At 39.0% G+C, this 21852-nt stretch overlaps 1 protein-coding gene across 4 annotated transcripts in view; it reads left to right on the top strand.

The window, feature by feature from the left end:
* Positions 1-21852, top strand: part of AGAP1 (ArfGAP with GTPase domain, ankyrin repeat and PH domain 1) — a 392866-nt gene that overhangs the window by 339365 nt on the left and 31649 nt on the right. For all 4 annotated transcript variants that reach the window (XM_087949347.1, XM_087949345.1, XM_087949346.1 and 1 more), the window contains one exon: positions 1231-1453. In XM_087949347.1, coding sequence (XP_087805473.1) covers positions 1231-1453 — 223 coding nt within the window. The remainder of the gene's footprint in view (positions 1-1230; positions 1454-21852) is intronic.

Genomic DNA, 21852 nt, shown 5'->3' with positions numbered 1-21852 from the left:
TAATGATACTGATTTGGAACACTGTTGTCTTTTTCTCTGTCGCTGCTATTAACCTCTAGTAAGAGAGAAAATATTGGTAACTCTTAAATAATGTTTTTTTAAAAAATGTATTTTCCCTGATATTTTTTTTTCTTAGTGGGCTAAGAAGAATTCCTAATCCTGTTAGCATCAAGTATTACTCTACTCAGTATTACTCCATTCAGATATGTGCCATGGTAACAATAAAATACTGAGTGATCAACATCAGTTTCTTGAATACATTTGCACTTCAAGGTTGAAAAAAAGCATAAAGAATTGGTTCCAAATGTTTCAGGAAGCATTTCTTTCAGGGAAGATAGGTAACTACAAGAGTGAAGATGAATATTTTCAGACATTGCCTATTTTGCAGTAGCATTTTGCCAAATCCAAAGACTTCTATGAGGGGGGAAAAACAACCTATGTGCGGAACTTTCTGGATCAAACTCATTATGAGCAAAACAGTTTTTCTTTTGTTCTACTTTTATTTATTTTTAAATATTGACATTTCGCTGTTTAAACCAAATCTACTTTTTGGGCTGTTTAGTTTTTATGTGTAATGGTTATCTGTTAAACAAAACCTACAACCCAGCCAACTTACAACCAATCAGAACACAGCCAACCCCCCAACCAATGAGAACACACCCCCACCCAATCAGAACACAGCCAAGCCCCCACCCAATCAAGTCACACCCCCACTAGCAGTTAAAAGGAAGAAGCAGCTGCAAGCTCACATTACTCCAAGAAGCACAAAGCCGAAGACACAAGCCCGAAGATGATGAATAAGACTTCATCGAAACGTCGCCTAGATACTTCCAATTTTACGCGGGAGAAAACCCGAATAACCAAAGATCCACATACAAATACCCGCAAAAACCTCAGAAAACAAACTATATATATATACACACACACACATATACATACATACACACACACACACACACACACACACATATACATGTATATATACATATATACATATTCTTTCATGTCAGAACATCTGCCTTTTCATTCTGTCACTCGGATACATAAGAGGAGTAGAATAATAAGTATTATGTATTTTGGGTCTTAAATCCTTTAATCCTGTTTCATTTATTCTTTACTACACTGTATATTGTAAACAAAAAAATAGGTATGTCACTTTCATGAAGAGGACATAAGAGTTAGTTCAGATTATTAGTAGAAAAATGTTTATTTTGTTTTCTTTACCAATAGATCCCGATTGGGCAAGTTTAAATTTGGGAGCTCTCATTTGTATTGAATGCTCAGGGATACACCGAAACCTTGGTACACATTTATCACGTGTCCGTTCACTTGACTTGGATAATTGGCCTGTTGAACTCATCAAAGTAATGTCCTCCATTGGAAATGAATTAGCAAATAGCATATGGGAAGAAAATACCCAAGGCCGTGCAAAACCTGTTCCAAACTCCACAAGGTAGGCTCCTTTTGTAAAAACATTTTTAACATCTAATTTCAAAAAGCAATACATGATCTTAGAAAAGTTCATCTTTGGAAAATATCTGAACAGCAATTTCTATCAAATGAATTTTGTATCTAAACCTAGAGTAACCTCTTGCTATGCTTAAAACATTTGATCACATTGAATTTTACCTTCTGTTAAGACATGGTTGTTTACAGTAATGCATTATATTTTTGTATAAAAAGAAAGCATTCATGGTACAAACTAAAAATATATAACCACAAAATTATAAAACTTAATTATAATTACATGAATGTAAAATCTAAAGGAAATGCAAAAATTACTAAGTCAGAGACATACTGATTACTAAATAATATGATTACTTATATTTTTTAAATAATATGAATGATTTCTACATAAATATATATATTAGGTATTTTTTTCTTGACCTCAGACTTAGATGATTCATTGGAATCTATTTCATCTTTGTAATTTAAGCTAATGCAGTACTTCAAAAATTCAGAAATAATTAATTTTTGCAATATGAAAACCAACATTATGACCTAGCAGTCAAAAAAGTAAATATTTCCAGACAGAGCCAATTTGGTGTAATGATTAAGGCTAGAAAGCAGGAGATTATGAATTTGAGGGCTCCCTTAGGCACAAAATCCAGTTTGATGACTTTGGGCCTGCTTATCTGACAAGGTTGTTGTGCAGAAAATAAGAGGCAGGTGTATTAGATACCTCTGCAATCTTGAGTTGACCAAAATATATATTTAAAAGGCTAGATAAAAATATCATCATTATCCTAAAAGAAACAAAAAATACAAGTTAATCTGAATTCTAAGCAAATATCTCCTATACCAAAAAAATAATAAGCTAGCTACAGTTTACATTTAGGATTTTTACACCAAAGGCAAAACATTTAAAATTTGTAAAATAGCCAAAATGAAAGGCGATGGGGGAAGTTTCAAAACTTTGCAACAAACGAAATCACCTGGTGTCTGGTGGTTGGTTGCCTATGAACCTCTGATTAGGACAGGTTTAAAAGCTTCAACAATTGGCTTCAGCAATTACCAAACAACCCAAAGAACCGTCTTTCAGACTTTCAGAGCCGTGTGACAAATTGAAGCTGACTGCTGCAGGAGGAATATCGACTTCCCATTTCTAAATAAGGGATCATTAGTCAAGAAAAGCATCTTTTAATTACTTCCAGGAAAGGGGGGGGGAGGGAGAAAATCTTTTAGTATGGATTATACAACAGCTGACATTTTTCCCAAGTATATTCAATATTACATTTAAAGTCTATGGAATATGTGCCCTTAAATCTTCTGCAATGCAGGTCAGACAGATTAAAATTGATCAATGTTATGACAATTAAACAAATTAGGGGTCTAATCAAGATTTTTTTTCTTTTCAAGTTATTGATACAGTTTAATCAGGTATCCACAGAATTGATTTTGACTGGTGTGGCAATGAAATGGTGTCTGAAGAACAGTTGCAGTCAGACAGAAGTTTCCTTGATAAAATATGTAGCACTTTGGGAAAGTTAACAGGAATTGACACAAGATTTGATACATGTGTGCTTATTCTTTTGGCTCTAGAACTAGCTCAGTTGTATGATTTGAGGTCATTTCATGCATTCTGCGTACAAATGATTGTATTTTTAGCAATATGTAAAATGCCGTATTTTTCTAAAAGATCAATCTACATGATTGTGATATAAATGTTTGCCCTTCTGAAGCTGACTGAGTTTATGTATTGTATGTATACATTATGTTTCAGCAGAAAACTAGTAGCATTTCACTCCAGTATCTTGAGGTAGATACTACAGTTACATTTCCTCCCTTCTTTTTTTCATTTTTACCAAAACATTGAAAAAAAAACCATAAGGAACATAATAAAAAATAGGAAGAGAAAATATATAGAGGCAATGTAAAGGATGTTATTGTACTTCATATGTTTTTAATTGCAAGGAAAGATGCAAATTTTAAAATATTATTTCAATATTTATATCCAACAGACATTTGTACAGATGGCATTCATATAGTAGATAATATAGACAAATCTGAAAAAAACATCTTTAACTAAAAGACTGTTTAAGATATTTTTTGCTGTAGGGTTATTTTCCACACTTTGAAATACAAGCAGTCCTTGACATGACCACAATTGAGCCTAACATTTCCACTGCTAAGCAAGACAGTTGTTAAGTGAATTTTTGTCCCATTTTACAATCTTTCTTGCCATAGTTGTTAAGTGAATCACTGCAGTTATTAAGTGAGTAACACATTAGTTAGTGAATCTGGCTTCCCCACTAATTTTGCTTGTCAGAAAATGCAAACAGTGATCCCATGACTTTAGGACAACGTCAGTTGCTAAGTGTCCAATTTTTTTTTATTATAAACATTCCATCTTCCATTGAACAGTTTATCATCTGGGTACAAATATCTCTGTGCAATAACAATCAAAATTTACAACAGTGTTCATTACATTGATATTAATTCTCTGATCTTACAATAGTAGTATTGAACATAGTAAACCTATTCATTTTTCCCTCTTAACATATCTTCTAATAAGTATATAATAATGATATTGAATATAATGATCTTAATGGTCATAATAATAACAATCATCATGTTATTTACATCTCTATCTTTACATATTTTCTACATTTCACTAATCTCCTTTTGTTTCTAACTTCCATTTTTATTCTCTAACCATTGATAAAATATTTCCAATGTCATATAATATTCAGTTTGTTCTTTCTCCTTAATTGGAAGCATTAATCTATTCATTTCTGCACATTGTAATATTTGCCTAATCACATTCTCTTCTGTGGGGATCTCTTCATTTTTCCAATTTTGTGAAAATACAATTCTAGCTGTAGTTAATACATGGATAATTAAATATACATTCCCTTTACTATAAGTTTCAGGTACAATCCCCAACAAAAATATGTCTGGTTTTAAATCAATGTCCTGCTTTATCATCTTTTGCAGCCATGTATGTATTTTGTCCAGTATTTTTTTGCTTCTGCACATGTCCACCACATATGATAAGACCCAGGTATCTGGTGGCACTTCCAACATTTGGCTGACTGATATCTTTAAACATCTTTACTAACCTCACCGGTGCAAAGTACCATCTATATTATAAAACATCTTATACAGATTTTCTTTATATGCAGTTGATATTGTTACTTTGTAATTCCTGTCCCACAATTTCTACCATTTATCTAGTTCTATTGTGTAACCAAATTTTTTTGTCCATGCTATCATTGTCTTCTTCACTTGTTCATCTTCCAGTTTAATGCCCAATAAGTAGCTGTACAGTTTCTTTATTAATCTTTCTTCCGTTCCTGTTAATATCTTATCTAGTTCTGTTAATTCTTTGTAGAAACCATATAATTTAACATCTTTCTCATATCTAGAATGTATCTGCACTTGTGAATACCATGCCATATTGATCCCTTGATCACTCAGTTCTTGTTTAATTTTGAGCTTCCCCTTTTCATTCAGAATAGCTAATGATATTTTCCATATTAATAATGTTTGGGTGAATCAGTGCTTCCATTGTTGAAAGCCAAACTGGTATCCAAATTTTAATCAAGTGACCACAGGGATGCTGCTATGGCCATAAGTGTGAAAAACGACCATAAGTCACTTTTTTCAGTGCCATTGTAACTTCAAATGGTGACTAAATGAATTGTTGTAAATCAAGGACTATCTACTTTTGATTCAAGGATACAATGTCTTTTAAGCATCTTTCTCAATATTGGAAAAATAAGGGCCAAATGTTGTCCATCTGATTTAATGTTTTTTTAATCTGTTTTTACATTTCCCCCCAGTTTTGTACACCACCCCGAGCCCATTGGAGTAGGGCAGTCAATTAATTTAAATTAATATAACAATAGTAATAATAATTGTAGCAGACTCCATGGAATAATGTAATCTTTGGTTTCCCATACAAAGCTTAACAAAGCCCAACCTGCCTGGCTTCTAAGACTCATGAAAAGTCAGTCAGATCCTGGCACTCTATAGTATAAGGAACACCATAGCATATACGTATATATAGTGATCCTAGATCAGTCTGTAATAATGCACCTTAATCCACAACTTAATTGTTGAGAAAAAGGCTGGTCTAGTGTGCATTACTAAGACTTGGCTGGAACAAGAGGGCAGGGATCCTGCTCACTTAGATCTGCCCAGACAATTTCCAGATTTGACACCAACTAAGACCTCAGAGTACAGGAAGTAGGGGGCTATGATAATCCAAGATACCTGAGAGGTATCCAGGGTCCTTACTCCACAGATTGCCAGATATGAGAGACTATTTCTTAAGTTGGTCACAAGGAGAGGTCTGTTAGAACGGTTGCTATTATACCAGACTATTTGCTACTAGTAACCTCCTTGCCTGAGCATCTTGATTCCATGGCTGGGCTGGCTGTGGCGCTCCCTGGACTCCTGGGGATTTCAATCTGCCATACCTGGGTACAGGCTTAAAGATAGCTGAGAAGTTTGTGGTCACAATGGCAGCCATCGGCCTGGCCCAAATTATGCAGAGCCCAACTCATAGCAGTGATAATACACTAGATCTGGTTTTTCTGTTGGAGCAAAGACAGCATGTTCTGTATTTGAGGGAGATTTGATTTCTCTCCTGCTATGGACAGACCACTCTCACTGGTGAGCCTCAAATTCTCATGTGCCACCTCCCACCACAGAGAAGCCAAGCCTATTGGATTGACCCACTCTAGGTGACTGATGGGCCCAGCTGGGTTCCAGAGGAGCATACAAATTATTTCAGAAAACCTGTTACTTTGTCTGATTGAAGCCTTGGTGGTTGCATGGTTGCATTTGATCTATGTTGGACTTGAGCCTTATAGTATTACAGATTAATACAGTTGGAAGGGACCTTGTAGGTCATCTAGTCCAACCCCCCCGACCAAGCAGGAGACCCTACACCATTTCTGACAAATGGAATTCCAATCTCTTCTTGAAAGTCTCAAGTGATGAAGCTCCCACAAATTCCAAAGTAGAGTCAATGACAGTAGTGGGGGGCTCTGTCTTGAAATGTGATGTGAGTGCCAGCCCTGCCCTGACTTGGTCCCTTAGCAAAGAAAGACCCCCATCTACGTTTGTAGTGAAAGGTGTACTTTTACTAAAAGTCAAGAGGATTACAGTATAGCAAAGCCAGAATTAAAGATTCACACACCAGATTTCCCCAGAACTTCCCTTGACCAGTTCCTCCCCCTTGATAGTCCCTTATAGCCTAATTATATTTCAATATATTGTTTTAGTAACTGTTTGGGTGGATTTTTCAGAGGGATTTGGATAGTTTTAATTACAGTGATTGGGTTGATAACTCTAGTTATGAGGAAAGGTCCAATGTATTTTAGCCCCAATTTTTTCGAGGGTTGTCTGCATTGCAGATATTTGTGGAGAGATACACTTCATTTCTGATCTTGCAATCCTTTTGTGGAGATCTCTTCTTGTCGGCATATTTTTTTATAAGTGTCCCTTGCATTGTCTAGTGCTTTGCAAACAACCAGCCATGTGCATTGGGGTGACTATTGGGGACATCCCAGCATAAAAACAAAGTCCTGTCCCATGGCTACACAGAATGGCATGAAACCAGTGCTACTGTGTATGGAATTATTGTTTGACACTTCAGCGAAGGGGAGCAGGTCCAACCAATTGTCCTGCTGGTAGTTAATGTATCAACAGAGATATTGTCCTAATAACTCATTATAACATTCACAGGTTCTATTAGTCTAGGGGTGATGTGAGGAACTGAATCCTTGAGAAGTCCGCAAGAGCTTTAGGAACTCTTGCCAAAATTGAGAAGTAAACTGTCCTCCTCTATCAGAGATTATCTTTTCAGGAGCCCCATGAAGGCAATAAATGTGCTGCACAAATAGTTTAGTTAGAGTTTGTGTGGATGGGATCTTGGGGCATGCTATAAAGTGCACCTGTTTGGAGAATAGATCAGTGACAACCCATATTACAGTTTTTCCTGAACTTTGTGACAGTTAAACGATAAAGTCCATGGATATCTCCTTCCAAGGAGTTGTTGGATTAACCATGGCTATGAGGATGCCCTTTCACTGATGCACAAACTGGGCAGCTGGTGATGGGTCCTTCTATGTCCCTTTTCATGCTTGGCCATCAGAACTGTTGTCTCACAAGGTGCAAAGTCGTGGCAAAGCCGAAATGCCCCCCATTCTTGGAGTCATGACTTTGTTGCAGGATTACAGTTCTTTGGATTGTGGGCACATAAATTTTGGACCCAATCCAGGCTAAACCATCTTGTACAGAGACATCTTGCTTATGTTGAGTGAACCAGTCATCACCCTCCAGAGCCGCTTTCATGGATTTGCTGAGATTCTTGACTATCAGGGTTTTTGGTTTGCCTTGTGCTGGGGCTGCTATCTGGGTGAATGGGATGATGGAGTTAACCACATCCTCCCTAGTACTACTGTATTGGGGTAGTCTGGAGAGTGTGTTGGCTAGGGAATTCTTTCTCCCTGGCAGCTATTGTAAAGAGAAGTTGAATCAGTTGAAGTATTGTGCTCATCTCACTTGTTCATACTGGGGTGGGGTGGAGTGTACATCTTTAGAGCCTTTTTTAGAACTTTAGAACTTCTTATGGTCTGTCCATACTTTGAAGGGAGTTTTGCTGCCCTCTAGGAAGTATCTCCACATGAATAGCGCTTTAACCATTGTATTTCATTTCCAGGGCTTTGACCTTGAGATGGTGTTTTGGGAAGGCACCAAGAGTAGTTACTTTCCCCTTGTATCTGGCTCCCTCTCCAATGTCCATGGAAGAGTGGCATCTAGCAAACGCAAACTCGGTATAAGATGGCAGTTCTGACAGTGGCAAGAGCCCATTGAACCTGAAGATGTAGACAAGACACTCTCAGCCAATAGTTCAGCCACTTTGTATGTCAGATTCATGCCCTTCTGCCTAATTAAGGCTGTGCTAAGGAGAACACGTGAGTGGGTTTCGATAGTAGTTAACTCCTTGACAGAGGTCCTGATTTGCTCCTCCTCAGAGGACCAGGTAGTCTGGACAGCTTTCATTTGGTCTCCAATCTTCCCTTTCTAAGGAAGGTATGGAATGAGTAGTCACATCGACTTCTTGATGAGGTGGATTATCTTGACCACTTTCATTAAGGGTTCAAACTAAGGTTTGGGATTGAGATGGCATTGATCATAGTCATGGATAAACTCTGACAGGAGTGGAATGGAGGTAATGCATCCATCCTAGCTCTACTTGACCTCTCAGTGGCGTTCTATATCATCAGTCATGATAACCTTTTGGGCTGGCTTCAGGAATTAAGAGTTGGCAGCACCATATTGTGCTGGTTCTCTTTCCTCTGAAGCCTATTCCAGTCAGTGTTGATATAGGGAAGGAAATGGCCCCTACTTTGTGAAGTTCCTCAGGATTCTCTTCTTTTTCCCCTTCTGTTTAACATTTACATGAGGCTGCTGGGTGAGGTAATCCATTGGTTTGGGGTGAGATATCATCAATATGCAGATGATATCCAGCTTTACATCTCTTCCTGCTCACACTAACTCATGCCATATAACTGCTTGTTTAGACTATAGTAACATGCTCTACATGGGGGCTGCCCCTGAAGAGCATTCAGAAACTTCAACTGGTGCGGAATGCCACTGTGCAGGTAGTAATTGGCACCATACATATGGCACATGTAATATCACCTCTGCATGAGTTGCATTGGTTCCTGGCATATCTCCGGATGCAATTCAAAGTGCTGGTGGTTTCCTTTAATGCCTACATGGCTTAGAACTGCATTACTTGAAGGATCACCTTTTTCTAAGAGCCTCTACATATCCAACCCAATTTAACAGAATGTGCACGTTGCAGAGCCCATTTACCAAAGAAAGCTGGCTGGCAGGGCCTAGAAGCTGTTTCTCCCTTCTCAATGTCTCTTGCTCTATGGAACATCCTTCCTTCAGAGATTAGAATTGCGCCAACCCTGTTAGCCTTTTGTAAGGCCCTAAAAGCCTGGCTATGTTCCTAAACCTGGGGTGCTGAATGTGTTAAGAGCCTGTTTCCTGGCTTTGTTACTAACTGGTCAAGTATTTCAGCTGCTGTGTATATTCATTTTAGATGTTTTTATTGCTTTAAAATGTTTAACTGTTTTATGTCAGTGGTCCCCAACCTTTTTTGTACCAGGGACCAGTTTCATGATTATTCATTCTTTGCGACCCGGTACAAAATGATCCACGGACCGATACCGGCATCAGCACGCACGACCAAGGCAAGGCGAGCCGAGCGACCGGCCAGCCAGCCGTCCCGCGTTTCTCCCCACCACCTTCAACTCCTCCTTTGTACCTTCTTGCGGTCGATGGGCTTTTCAGGCTCTTTCTTAATCTCTTCCTGAGTAACGTGAGACTCCACCGCCATCGGGACGGCTCTTCGTTCAAAGCCACCCCCCCCCCCAAACTAAGGTGCGAGGATTCCTTCAGCACCCAAACGCTGCTTTCCAACCGACGACCGACAAGCTCACCCGGAAGCACTTTCTCAAGCGCTGTCGAAACAAGATGGCGGCGCCCAAGCAAAGTAGGCCCTACTTTCATCTTTCATTCTTTGCGGCCCGGTACAAAAGATCCGGGGCCCGGTGGTTGGGGACCCCTGTTTTATGTAATATAGTTTTTGAATTGTAAACTGCCTAGTCATTGACTGAGGTGAATGGTTATAGATAATGAATGGATGAATGAATGAATAAATGAATTAATTAATTAATATGAGCTGTCAGTTAAATAATCACGTTCACAAATAAGATACTGTATAGTATTCACAGTAATGAAAGGAAAAGTAAAGAAATAGATGACTGGAATGTGAAATGAAATGTATTGTAATGATGAGAGAGAAAAATCATGGATTCAAGTTGTGTACTTTGGTAGGGTATGACTTACATTCAGTTTTTGGAGCTAAATACTTTCTTTTAGCCTCCCCAGTTTTCTGCATTTTGATAACTCGGTTCCTGTATTACATCAACCATTTTGTGAGTGGAAATCTCACTTTTGCAGTCATTTTGTGATAATTTCTATGACATGCCATCTCTAGACAAGATGGGCAGGACACAAATTTAATCCTTCAATCAATCAATCAATGCTTCCTCTAAGGTTCAAATGTTATCCAAAAAAATCCAAAAGGTTTGGGAGAATGTTAAGCTGAAAAAAGTCTGCCTTCATATATAGGCAGTCCAGCCTTCATTCCAGTAATCAGGTAAGGAAGTACTATCAGTCTGCTGTTGAAGACTCCATACTTGAATAAAATGCTATTGTTGATGGAGATAAGTTATATCTTTATTTATCCAGACCTGTAGACTGAAGCCCTCCTTGATACTACTTAGTAGTGGGCAACATTTGAGAACAAACCATGCCAGAAACTAATGTTTTCTAAGAGTGGGCTTGCATATCTGTATTTTAATAGACATAGTGACTGGGACATACTAGTAAACACAAAGTAGCTCAGATGTATGTTGTTGCATTGTAATCTTCTGTTGCCTTGTTAAATCAGATCATCAGTGATACAGTCATGTTAGCCTTGAATTTCTGGCATAAAGCTGTAAGTACCTCTAGGAACATTAATACCTATATTTCCATTGTTGTCGGACTTTATTTCTTACCATCTTTGCCTGATGAGGTCAGTGTTCTGTCCCTTCTGAATGCTCATCCATGCTTGATACCCGATTGTGATGTGGGGTGAGGGGGAAGAGAACCTTAACAAAAATACTTTATTGTGATGGGCTGACCAGACCCCATCTGCAATTGGGTGGCATCTGCTCCCCACATGTCACTTCCCTCATTAACAAGCAATTGAATTAATTAAATGCTACTCAGAACACACATAACAAGCTACCGGCAGTGTCCAAATTAGCACTGATAATCAAGGATGATTTCCTTTATTATCCTGCTAAGTGGTGTGCAGCTTCTGATCTCCCTGTCTGCCCTCATCTATTTACATACCTCTAGCTTCTGCCTTTAGAAACTGAGGTTATCTTACCTAGTTAATTTGCCACAATCATCAAGCATGGCGGATTGATATTCCTGCTTCTGCTGAAGCAAACCCGCAGTCTCTCCCCCTTCCCCATGCCTGATCCTTTGTATCACAAGCTCACTGATAAATTAAAAGCCACCCCTGTGGTCTCTCAAGTGAGTAATAGAGGCAGAAATTTCATTTTGCAACTGGCTGATTTAATGATCCAAAGGGTAATTAATGGCCTGATTATCTTAATGTTAAATATGTCCGGCAGCAATTACTGTGACCTCCCGCTTGTCAAGGTCCGGGCTATGCTCCTCTTTCAATTAAGTTCTCTGGGGTTTAATGGTATGAATAAACTCCTCTGATTCTATCATTTTGGACTCTGAGATATAAGCGAGCCAGAGGCTCGTTTGGAGTTTTAATCAGCCTGTCTTCTACTTGAGCGATCAGCATTAACAATTATAACAAGGACAGTTTAACTTTCTTCCCACCTACCCCCCCATTCCTTTTATCTTATCTTTTAAGTGCTCCAGGGGAATTCTGTTGGCTGTAGCTACAGCTTTGCTAGCTCATCTCCCCATATATAAATTATCATGTGAATGTTGCTGTTTTTCTGTTTGACAGACTAAATTAATTGGCAGCAGCAAACGAAAATGACAGTGTCACTAATTACAACTCAAAGTAAATTTTTGTCACTGTGGCTTGTCAGTGGGTATGTCCCAGCCCTTGCTGTGGCCAGAGTTTGTTGACATTTTCCATTTCAATTTTCACATCTTATTGGAGAAAGTGATTGTATACGATAGCACTAACAGACCAAGATGTACCTTTGGGTTTTACAGACATCCAATTTGTGTGCAAGCATGACATTTAACACCAATAAAGTTTAGACAGCTGCGCTTCCATGGATCAAATAGCTGCTGTGGGACCCAGATTTTACATAGGATATTTTAGCAAGTTCAGTTAGTTAAGAAGCCTTCTTAATTTATACTGAGTATTGTAATTCTGCCTCCCATATGGCTGAGTTATCCTCATTAAGTTGTCTTTGAGTATATTACAGCAAATAGCTTATTAGTAAATAAGATGTAGATTACAATAAGTAAACATCTAAGGTCACTGTAAAGTATCTTATTACTTTCAAGTAAATTATAGCCTTCCAGAGATCACATTACAATAGAGGTTTTAATGATTTCAACCAGAATGACATAAAACTATTGTGCCTTCTTCAGTATACTTAGGTGAATAAAGTTAAGCAAATAGTTTTTTTCAAGCCTATGTATAAATATCTGTCAAGGTTAATATGATGCAAAAATATAACTGCATATTTGATCTTCCACATTCAATAATTATGGAAAGGGTCTCAGGTGTTTTAAAGGCTAAAAGTTTCACTTATTTCTAATCCCTATATAAGCATCTGTGTTTCCCAGTTTCTTAGTTCACCTTCTAATTATTCTCCCTATCTCATCCTTCCTTCTAATCCAGAGATGTCCAACTTACATCATCATGCTGTTGTCATATGATGTATCATGACTTTTTCCCCCTTCACTAAACCGGGCGTGGGTGTGGCCAGCACATGATGCATCTGGCCTGCGGGCCATGAGTTTAACAGCCCTGTTCTAGTCTATTGTTCTAATTTTGACTCTCTTACTCCTCTATTTAGAGAAATTCAGCCAATGATATCCAGGAGTATCATTGCCATTATTGATATATTAGAATATAGATTAGCCAATTTTGTTTTAATTAATACTATCTTACTTCCCACATTACAATTTACTGCTGCAAATTGACAGAAACACACATTTCCATGTACCCTTTAGTTGTTAGCATAAAGCAGGAGTCAGCAACCCAAGGCTCTGGAGCCACATGTGGCTGTTTTGGCCCTCTGCTGCGGCTCCCTGTTGGCTGATCCCCAGCCAACACCACAAGGTGAGGAAAGTGTCATGGCATGGATGGCCTGGCTGTGGTGACTCTGAGGTAAGCCGGTGCGGGATACGTGGGGCAGCTGGACCCCCTGCCTCGCCTCACAATCATAGCACCACAAGCAACCAGGAGCACGGGAAGGTCGTGCATGCATTGCATTATGGGTGCAGGCACGTGTGTGTGTGGGCGCACACACACACTTTTGGTACTCAACGACGAAAAGGTTAGCCATCACTGGTATAGTATACATGTATGAAAACATAAACACAGATAAAAGAAATAATGGTAAAGAAACCACAGCATGCAACACTTTTTCTCTTCCTCCCTTGTTTATTCTTTTTTGTGAGTGATTGTCTTAAATTCAGTTTTTTTATACTTACACGCTGTGGCTTCCCACAATATATCATAGCTTATGTGTGTGCGCAGGTATTGCTTTTGCTTTTCCATTCTTTATATAATTCATTACTTCTTCTCCTTAGTTCCGTGGTCACAGTCCATGGCTCTACCTCTTTTTTCCTTAACCACCAGCTTTTGATTCTAATTTTCTTACCAGTATTATTGTTTTATGTTATTGATAGAGGATTGATGTTTTTATTATTTTGCCATCTATTCTAAAATATATATATTTGTCTTGAAGGATAGGATATAAAACTGTCCATCTGCTACAAATTCTGATAATGAAAAGAAACAAAATATGCATCATGATTTCGCAATATGAATTTCTTCACTTATGTCCCCTCCCCCTCAGACGCCTTTGGTTATAAATTATGTAAGTAATGAATTATACTTTTCTCTCCAGTTGGCAATTACTTTTCTCCTCCCATCTCCACAAAAAAATGCTGTTTTTCTCTTTCACCTCTCCATACCATTCCAAATATATCATTAAATATCTTTTCATAAATATTCTACTAAAAATAAAAAAAAATACATAAATACATTTTATGAATAATCTGTTAAAAATCTGATAGATTGTAGATTTTGCTTCTAGAGAGTTTCTAGAAGTTTCTAGAGAGAAACTGGGAAGCAATCTTTGGCCTCAATCTTTCCATTTTGGGTTTTGAAAGATGTTTTTAATACAAATCAACCTGTTCTGTCTCCACTCCACATTAGTCTGTGTGCAGCTTGACATGCAGCTAAACCCACCTATCCTCCAATAAAACAGACTATCTGCATAGATCTGATTTCTTTATTGAAAGAACAGGATATGATGAAACTGGAAAAATAGGGATACATACAATGAGAACCAAATACAAGATAGACAACATTGGGTTTCTGCTGACCATAACAATTAATAAATACAAGCAATTTAAATCTCACCAGCGATGCTCTGTGTGGATGGGGGTTTGTCCTTGGATGACCATGTGCTTCTGCCTTCTCCAAATGCTAAAAGAAATGGAGTCTGGCTTCCCAGCATGCACTTGTGGCTGGTGGGTAAATGGGTGGGATTAGCTTCAAACAATATACTTGGGTCATATTTGTCTCTCCAGCCACTAGATGGGGCTAGAGAGCAACAACAGTATATAACAGTGATGGCGAACCTATGGTACACATGCCAGAGGTGGCATTCAGAGCCGTCTTTTGCACGGTGTTGCCCCAGTCCAACTCCATCGCATTTCTCCATTGTGTTTCTCGCCATTTCACCAATGGGGGAGACGGGATCAATACTTCCTGGAGCCCATTATGACACAGAGCCACAATGCAAGCCTGCATCGTCATCACCCCACTCTTTCCTCCCGGATGTCAGTTGCTTTTCCTGCAGAGCTGCTGGTGTTGTGATGCCCTACTGGCCAGTTAGTCTTCAGCTCACCACTGACCAGTGATCGTTGGTGCGCTGCTCCTGGGATTCCCACCACCCAGCACCAGTTCAGGGGTTCCTTTCACCCCCTCCCAAGGGAGAGGGAGAGGGAAAGAGAGAGAGAGAGACAGAGAGAGAGAAAGAGAGGGAGGGAGGGAGGGAGGGACAGAGAGAGAGGTAGATAGAGGGAGGGAAAGAGAGAGGGGGAAAGAGAGATGGGGGGAAAGAGAGAAATGATATTGCAAAAGTTTTTATTTTTTAGTGTTGCTAAATGGAATATTGCAAAAGCAGAAAAAAAATGAAGGGACATAAAAGTGCATTTATCACATTTTTCTTAGAACAATTAGCTGAACTCGGCCTTGTTTATCATTATTTAGGTAGTAAAACCTCATTGTTCAGGTTAAATTGCCGTTTTGGCACTTTGCGATAAATAAGTGGGTTTTGGGTTGCAATTTGGGCACTTGGTCTCTGAAAGGTTCGCCATCTCTGGTATATAAAGATTGTATGGTGTGGCATGACATAATCAGTTGTTTAAGCACAGTTAGCATAATCTCCATGATTGAAAAGTCAAGAACTAGATTAGGACATAAATATCATCTTTAGACAATATTGAGATCTATCAATTTGTGTAGAATGGGATTAGAATTAGAATAGGATAGCTGGAAGAGACCTTGGAGGTTTTCTAGTCCACCCCCCTGCTCAAACAGGAGAACCTTTACTATTTCAGGTAAGTGACTATCTAGACCAGGGATGTCAAACTTTATTTCATTGAGGGCTGCATCAGGGTTGTGTTTGACCTCAGGGGGACAGGGGGGTCATGGCCAGCTCGATGTCACTCATGTCAGGTGGGGGGGGAGCTGTGGTGGCCAAGTGCTAAGGCAGGACTTCCCTCAGCCCTCCCTCCCTCTTATCATAACCTTCCTTCCTTTTCTTTTATCTTCCCTCTTCATTCTCCTTTCTTCTTCTCTTCTTCCTTCTTCTCTTTCCTTCTTTTTTTCTTCCTTGATCTTTTTCCATCTTTCCTTCTTTTTCTTTGTCTTTCCACTTTCCCTTTCTCCTTTCCTGTCCTTCTTGGATGCTCAAATGCAAAAGGGAAAACATTTCTCCTTTTCTTTTCTTTTCTTTTGCTTTTAGTTTGTTTTGCTAGCCCTCTGCCAATGAAAACGGAGCTTGGCCCTCCCGAGCTCCATTTTCACTGGCAGAGGGCTGGAGGATGTTTTCAGGGCAACCCTGTGGGCCTCATCTGGCCCACTGGCCTTGAGTTTGAACCCTGATAACCTTCTTAAAAACACCAAGACGGAGCACTCCACGTAGTCCTCACGTAGGAATCTCCTTCTTCCGCTCTTTGATTAGTTTCCAACCATAGTTTCTTGTCCAGTGTTTTGGAGAATAATTTGACCCCTTCTTTGTGGCAGCCCCTCAAGTACTGCAGTACTACTATCATGTCACTCCCAATTCTTCTTTTCTTTAGACTAGCCAAAACACAAATCCTGCAGCTGTTCTTCATATGTTTTAGTCTCCAGGCCTTTGATCATCTTAGTTGCTCTTCTCTGAACTTTTTCCAAAGTCTCAACATCTTTTTTGTAGTATGGTGACCAAAATTGGTTGCTGTATTCTAGGTGTGGTCTTACTAGGGTTTTACAAAGTGGTACTGATACTTCACGTGATCTTGATTCTATGCCTGTTTATACAGAGGATTGTATAACCCAGGATTGTATTAGCTTTTTGGGTGGTGGCTGCACACTGCTGGCTCATATTCAAGTGATCATCCAAGGTCCTTTTCACAGTTACTGTTTTTGAGCCAGGTTTCACCTAATCTGTACTTGTTCTTTGGTTTTTCCTGCCTAAATATAAAGCTTTGCTTTTCTCCACATTAAAATTCATTTTGCTGGATAGGGCACATTGTTCAAATCTGTGAAGATATTTTTGGATCCTGAGTTTATCTTCTGTTGGCTATTCTTGCCAGTTTAGTGTCATCTGTGGATTTGATGGGTTCCCCTGCTATTCCCTCCTCTAAGTCATTTATGAAGATATTGAAGGGTACTGGAAGGAGCCTTGTGGTACCCCAGTACTTACTTCTCTCCATGTGGATGTAGTACCATTAAGGACTACTCATTGAATACGGTTTGTCAGCCAGCTACAAATCTATCTGGTGGTGATGTTTCTATCCACATTTTTCCAGCTTACCAAGAAATAGGCTGTGGTCTACTTTGTTAAATGCCTTACTAAAATAGAGAAGATGAACTTGACAGAGAAAAAGAAGAAAAAGAAAATCACCAAGAGCACAAATAGATAAATGGCTTAAACTCATATGAAGATATTTACAAAAACACCTAAGGCAGCGATCCCTAAGTCCCATGAAGGGGGGAGGGAAAACACACTCAGGCATGCAAGATGCTGCTACTATATCCATTCTGTTAAAAAATAGTTTTAGACCTATGTGGAATTTGGTTTTTTGTCTTATTACTTATACACGTAGTCCTGTATACGACCACAGCTGAGCTCAAAATTTATGTTGTTAAGTGAAAATTTTGTTAAGTGAATTTTCCCACTTTACAACCTTTCTTGCCAAAGTTTTTAACTGAATCACTGCAGCTGATAAATTAGTAACCTGGTTAAGTGAATCTGGCTTCCCCATTTCTTTTAAAAAAATTGTTTTGTTATATAAAATGCAAAGAAAAAATAAAAATAGGAAATTAAGGGAAGGAAAAGGAACAGGGAAAAGGGGGTGTGAGATACAGAGGCGGGGGGGAATGAAAAAAAAGGCATTGAACTTCGACTCTTAGCACAGTACAAGATAAAAACATTCCAACCTCAACTTTTTGCTTTTACACATTAACATATAATTAGTGATTTCTATAATGACAAATCTTTCTGATCAACAAAACCAAAGTCAAAGTTTCATTGTTTTTCATCACAAGCACAAAATCCAGAAGTGATATCCAAATGAATATATATTTTCCTCTTTGAATAAAATAATCAATTTAACCAGGGGTGGGCTTCAACTTTTTTAGCAAAGGGCTCTCTGCCACTCCCACCCATTCACATGAACCCCAGCCATGCCTACCAAGCGTTTTGTTGCTCCTGGTGTTTTCTGTGGGAAATAACAGAAAACAGATAATCAGAGTTGGAAGGGACCTTATAGGTCATCTAGTCCAACCCCCCGCCCAAGCAGGAGACCCTACTCCATTTCTGACAAATGGCAGTCCAATCTCTTCTTGGAAGTCTCAAGTGATGAAGCTCCCACAACTTCCAAGGGCAAGTTGTTCCATTAGTTGATTGTTCTCACTGTCAGAATGTTTCTCCTTATTTCCAGGTTAAATCCCTCCTTGTTCAGCCTCCATCCATTATTCTTTGTCTGGCCTACAGGTGCTTTAGAAAATAGCTTGACCCCTTCCTCCCTGTGACAGCCCCTCAAATATTGGAAGACTGCTATCATGTCTCCCCTGGTCCTTCTCTTCACCAGACTAGCCATGCCCAGTTCTTGTAACTCAAATATTGGAAGACTGCTATCGTGTCTCCCCTGGTCCTTCTCTTCACCAGACTAGCCATGCCCAGTTCCTGTAACTCAAATATTGGAAGACTGCTATCGTGTCTCCCCTGGTCCTTCTCTTCACCAGACTAGCCAAGACCAGTTCCTGCAACTGTTCTTCATATGCCTTAGTCTCCAGTCCCCTAATCATCCTGGTTGCTCTTCTCTGTACTTTTTCTAAAGCCTCAACATCTTTTTTATAATGTGGTGACCAAAACTCTAGGCGTGGTCTTACTAAGGCTCTAGAGAGTGGTATTAGTACCTCACTTGATCTTGATTGTATCCCTCTGTTAATGCAATTTAGGATTGCATTAACTTTTTTAGCTGCTGCTGCACACTGCTGGCTCATATTTAGCTGCTTGTCCACTAAGACTCCAAGATCCCTCTCACAGTTACTGCTATTGAGCCTGGTTTCACCCAGTATATATGTGTACTTTTGGTTTTTCTTGCCTAAGTGTAGGACTTTACTTTTCTCTTCATTGAACTTTATTTTGTTAGATACGGCCCAGTGTTCTAGTCTGTCAAGATCCATCTGGATCTTGAGCCTGTCATGATGGGTCTCTCTCTCTCTGTGTCCCCCTTCCTCCCTCTCATTTCTGTTTTTCCACCGCCTTCTCCCTCTCTTCTTTCTTTTTCTCCCTTTTCCTCTTGTCTCTCATTTATTTCCCTCTCTCTCATTTTCTCCCTCCAGCTCTCTCATTTCTCTCCCTCTCCCCTTCTCTCTCTCATTTTTTTCTTTTTCCTCTCTCCCATTCTCTCCCTCCATAATTTTCTCATTTCTCTCTCTCGCCTGACCCGACATGAAGGGAACCGTGGCTGGTGCTGAGTTGCCTGCGAAGGACTCAGAATCGCAAAAAGCAGCTTGTCGCGGGCAATGCATTTGCTACCGGCTGCTTTTTACAATTCCACGTCCTTCATGGGCAGCTCAGCGCCAGCCACGGTCTTCTTTGTGTTGGCTCAGGAAGGAGGAGCAGCTGCCACCGCCATGATCCTGGCCCAGGAGGGTATCCTGCTTGTGTGCGTGTGTGCACGTGCATGAAAGAGAGAGAGATGAGAGAGAGAAAAGGGAGAATTCCCTTTTCTCCCTCTCATCTCTCTCCTCCCCCCTTGTGCTGCAGGAGGCGAAGGCTGCCTTACGTGTAAATGTGGCATGAAGGCAGATACAGGGCCGCTTTGCTCCTGCACTAAGGCTCTGGTGACTGGGGCGGGGCAGGGCCAACCAGGAGTGGGATTTGGGGGCTCACCGAGCCCCGCAGAATGCTAGCTAGAAGATTGCCCAAGCCCCTGCGAGCCCCCAGCAGCCCACCCCTGAATTTAATCATTCCTGCTTTATCTTCCTTGCTATGGAAATAGTATGTATTTCTATTTGCACCTAATCTTTGTGAACTGTCAACTTTTTTATTAACAAGATTCATTGTATTCTTTCAAATTCTTTGACCTTATTGAAAAAAAATCTTTTTTAAAGTGCTAAACTTTTTTCAAACACTTCTTTTAAGTCAAAACTTTCTTTTTAAAAAACATATTTTATTGATTGAATTATTAAAACATTGGACACCAAGTTATCATCCTGACATTCCTTTTTGTCATACATGTTATAATATCTAATGCGTATTTTATATACATTTATACATTTGTACAATTCTTTTCTATCCATTCTACAAATCCTGCTTTTTATTCTGGGTCCTTCCTTTCTTTTCCCACCATTGATAAAATTTATTCCATATCTTGTAGTATTCTGTTTTGTCCTTATTTTTTAATTCCAGAGTCAATTTATCCATTTCAGCACATATCAATATCTTCTTTATCACCTCACCTTTGTCGGAAATTTCTCTATCTTTCCATTTTTGAGCTAAAGTCATTCTTGGTGCCATGATAATGTGTACTATTAGATAAATCTCCTCTTTATTAAAACATCTTTCTGTCATAATTCCAAGTAAAAATAATTTATAACCTATTTTCTGTCCAATCATCTCCTCTAACCACATCTGGATCTTATGCCAAAACTCCTGGGTTTTCTTACAAGACCACCATGTATGGTAGTATGTTCCATGTTCTTGGGCGCATTTCCAACAGTTTGGTGATAGGTTTTTATACATTTTAGCCAATCTTGCTGCAGGGAGGTACCATCTATAAAACATCTTATATAAATCTTCCTTATACGATTTGGCCAATGTTATCTTTTTATTTCGCTCCCATAGTGTTTGCCATTTATCCAAATCTATATTATGTCCAAAATTTTTGGCCTAAACTACCATTGTTTCCTTTACTTGTTCCTACTCCATCTTATAATCCGATAAAAATTTATAAATTTTCCTTATCAATTTGTCTTCTGTCCCCAATAAAATTGCATCTAGTGTTGTGGCTTGTCTACTAACCCCCCATTCTTTCATGTCTTTCCCATATCTTGACTGAATTTGTAAATAGGCCCACCATTCCAATTCTACCCCTTGTTCTTTTAGCTCTTGTCTAGACTTCAGTTCCCTTTTTTCGTTTATGATATCCTTATATGTGATAATTTTTTCCCTGGTTAAAAATATTTGGATGTATTAATGCCTCTAAGGTGGATAACCAAGCTGGAATTTCCATATAATTTTGCTGTTGGATTTTACTCCATACCATAAACAATGCTTGTCTAATTTGATGTCTTTGAAAATATGTATGTGCACCATGCCTACCATACCACAGAAATGCATGCTACCCTAGTTGTAAGTCATGGCCTTCTAGTGATAGTAATCTTCTATTTTTTAAGGTTATCCAATCTTTCACCCAGTGAGCGTTGCTGCTTGATAATATATTTCCCAATCTGGTAAGCCAAAACCTCCTCTTTCTTTAGCTTCTTGTAGGAGTTTTAATTTGATCCTAGGCTTTTTTCCTTGCCATATGAAGTTTAGTGTCATTTTATTCAAATTTCCAAAAAAAAATTAATCTAGTTTTTATGGGTATATTTTGGAACAAAAAAAAAGTAGTTTTGGCAATACGTTCATCTTGATTACAGCTATTCTACCCATTAGAGAAAGTCTCAGATTTCTCCATCTTTCCAGATCTTCTTTTATTTGTTTCACTAATTTAGCATAGTTATCCTCTTTGATTATTGTGCATCTTGCCGAGATGTTAATCTCTAAATATTTCATTTTTTAACTACCTGGATATCTATTC

The sequence above is a fragment of the Notechis scutatus genome, chromosome 1, assembly GCF_049901735.1.
Source record: "Notechis scutatus isolate UNSWTSFEM ecotype Mainland chromosome 1, rNotScu1.2, whole genome shotgun sequence".
Classification (NCBI taxonomy): Eukaryota; Metazoa; Chordata; class Lepidosauria; order Squamata; family Elapidae; genus Notechis; species Notechis scutatus.
This window is presented reverse-complemented; position numbering and strand designations above follow the sequence as displayed.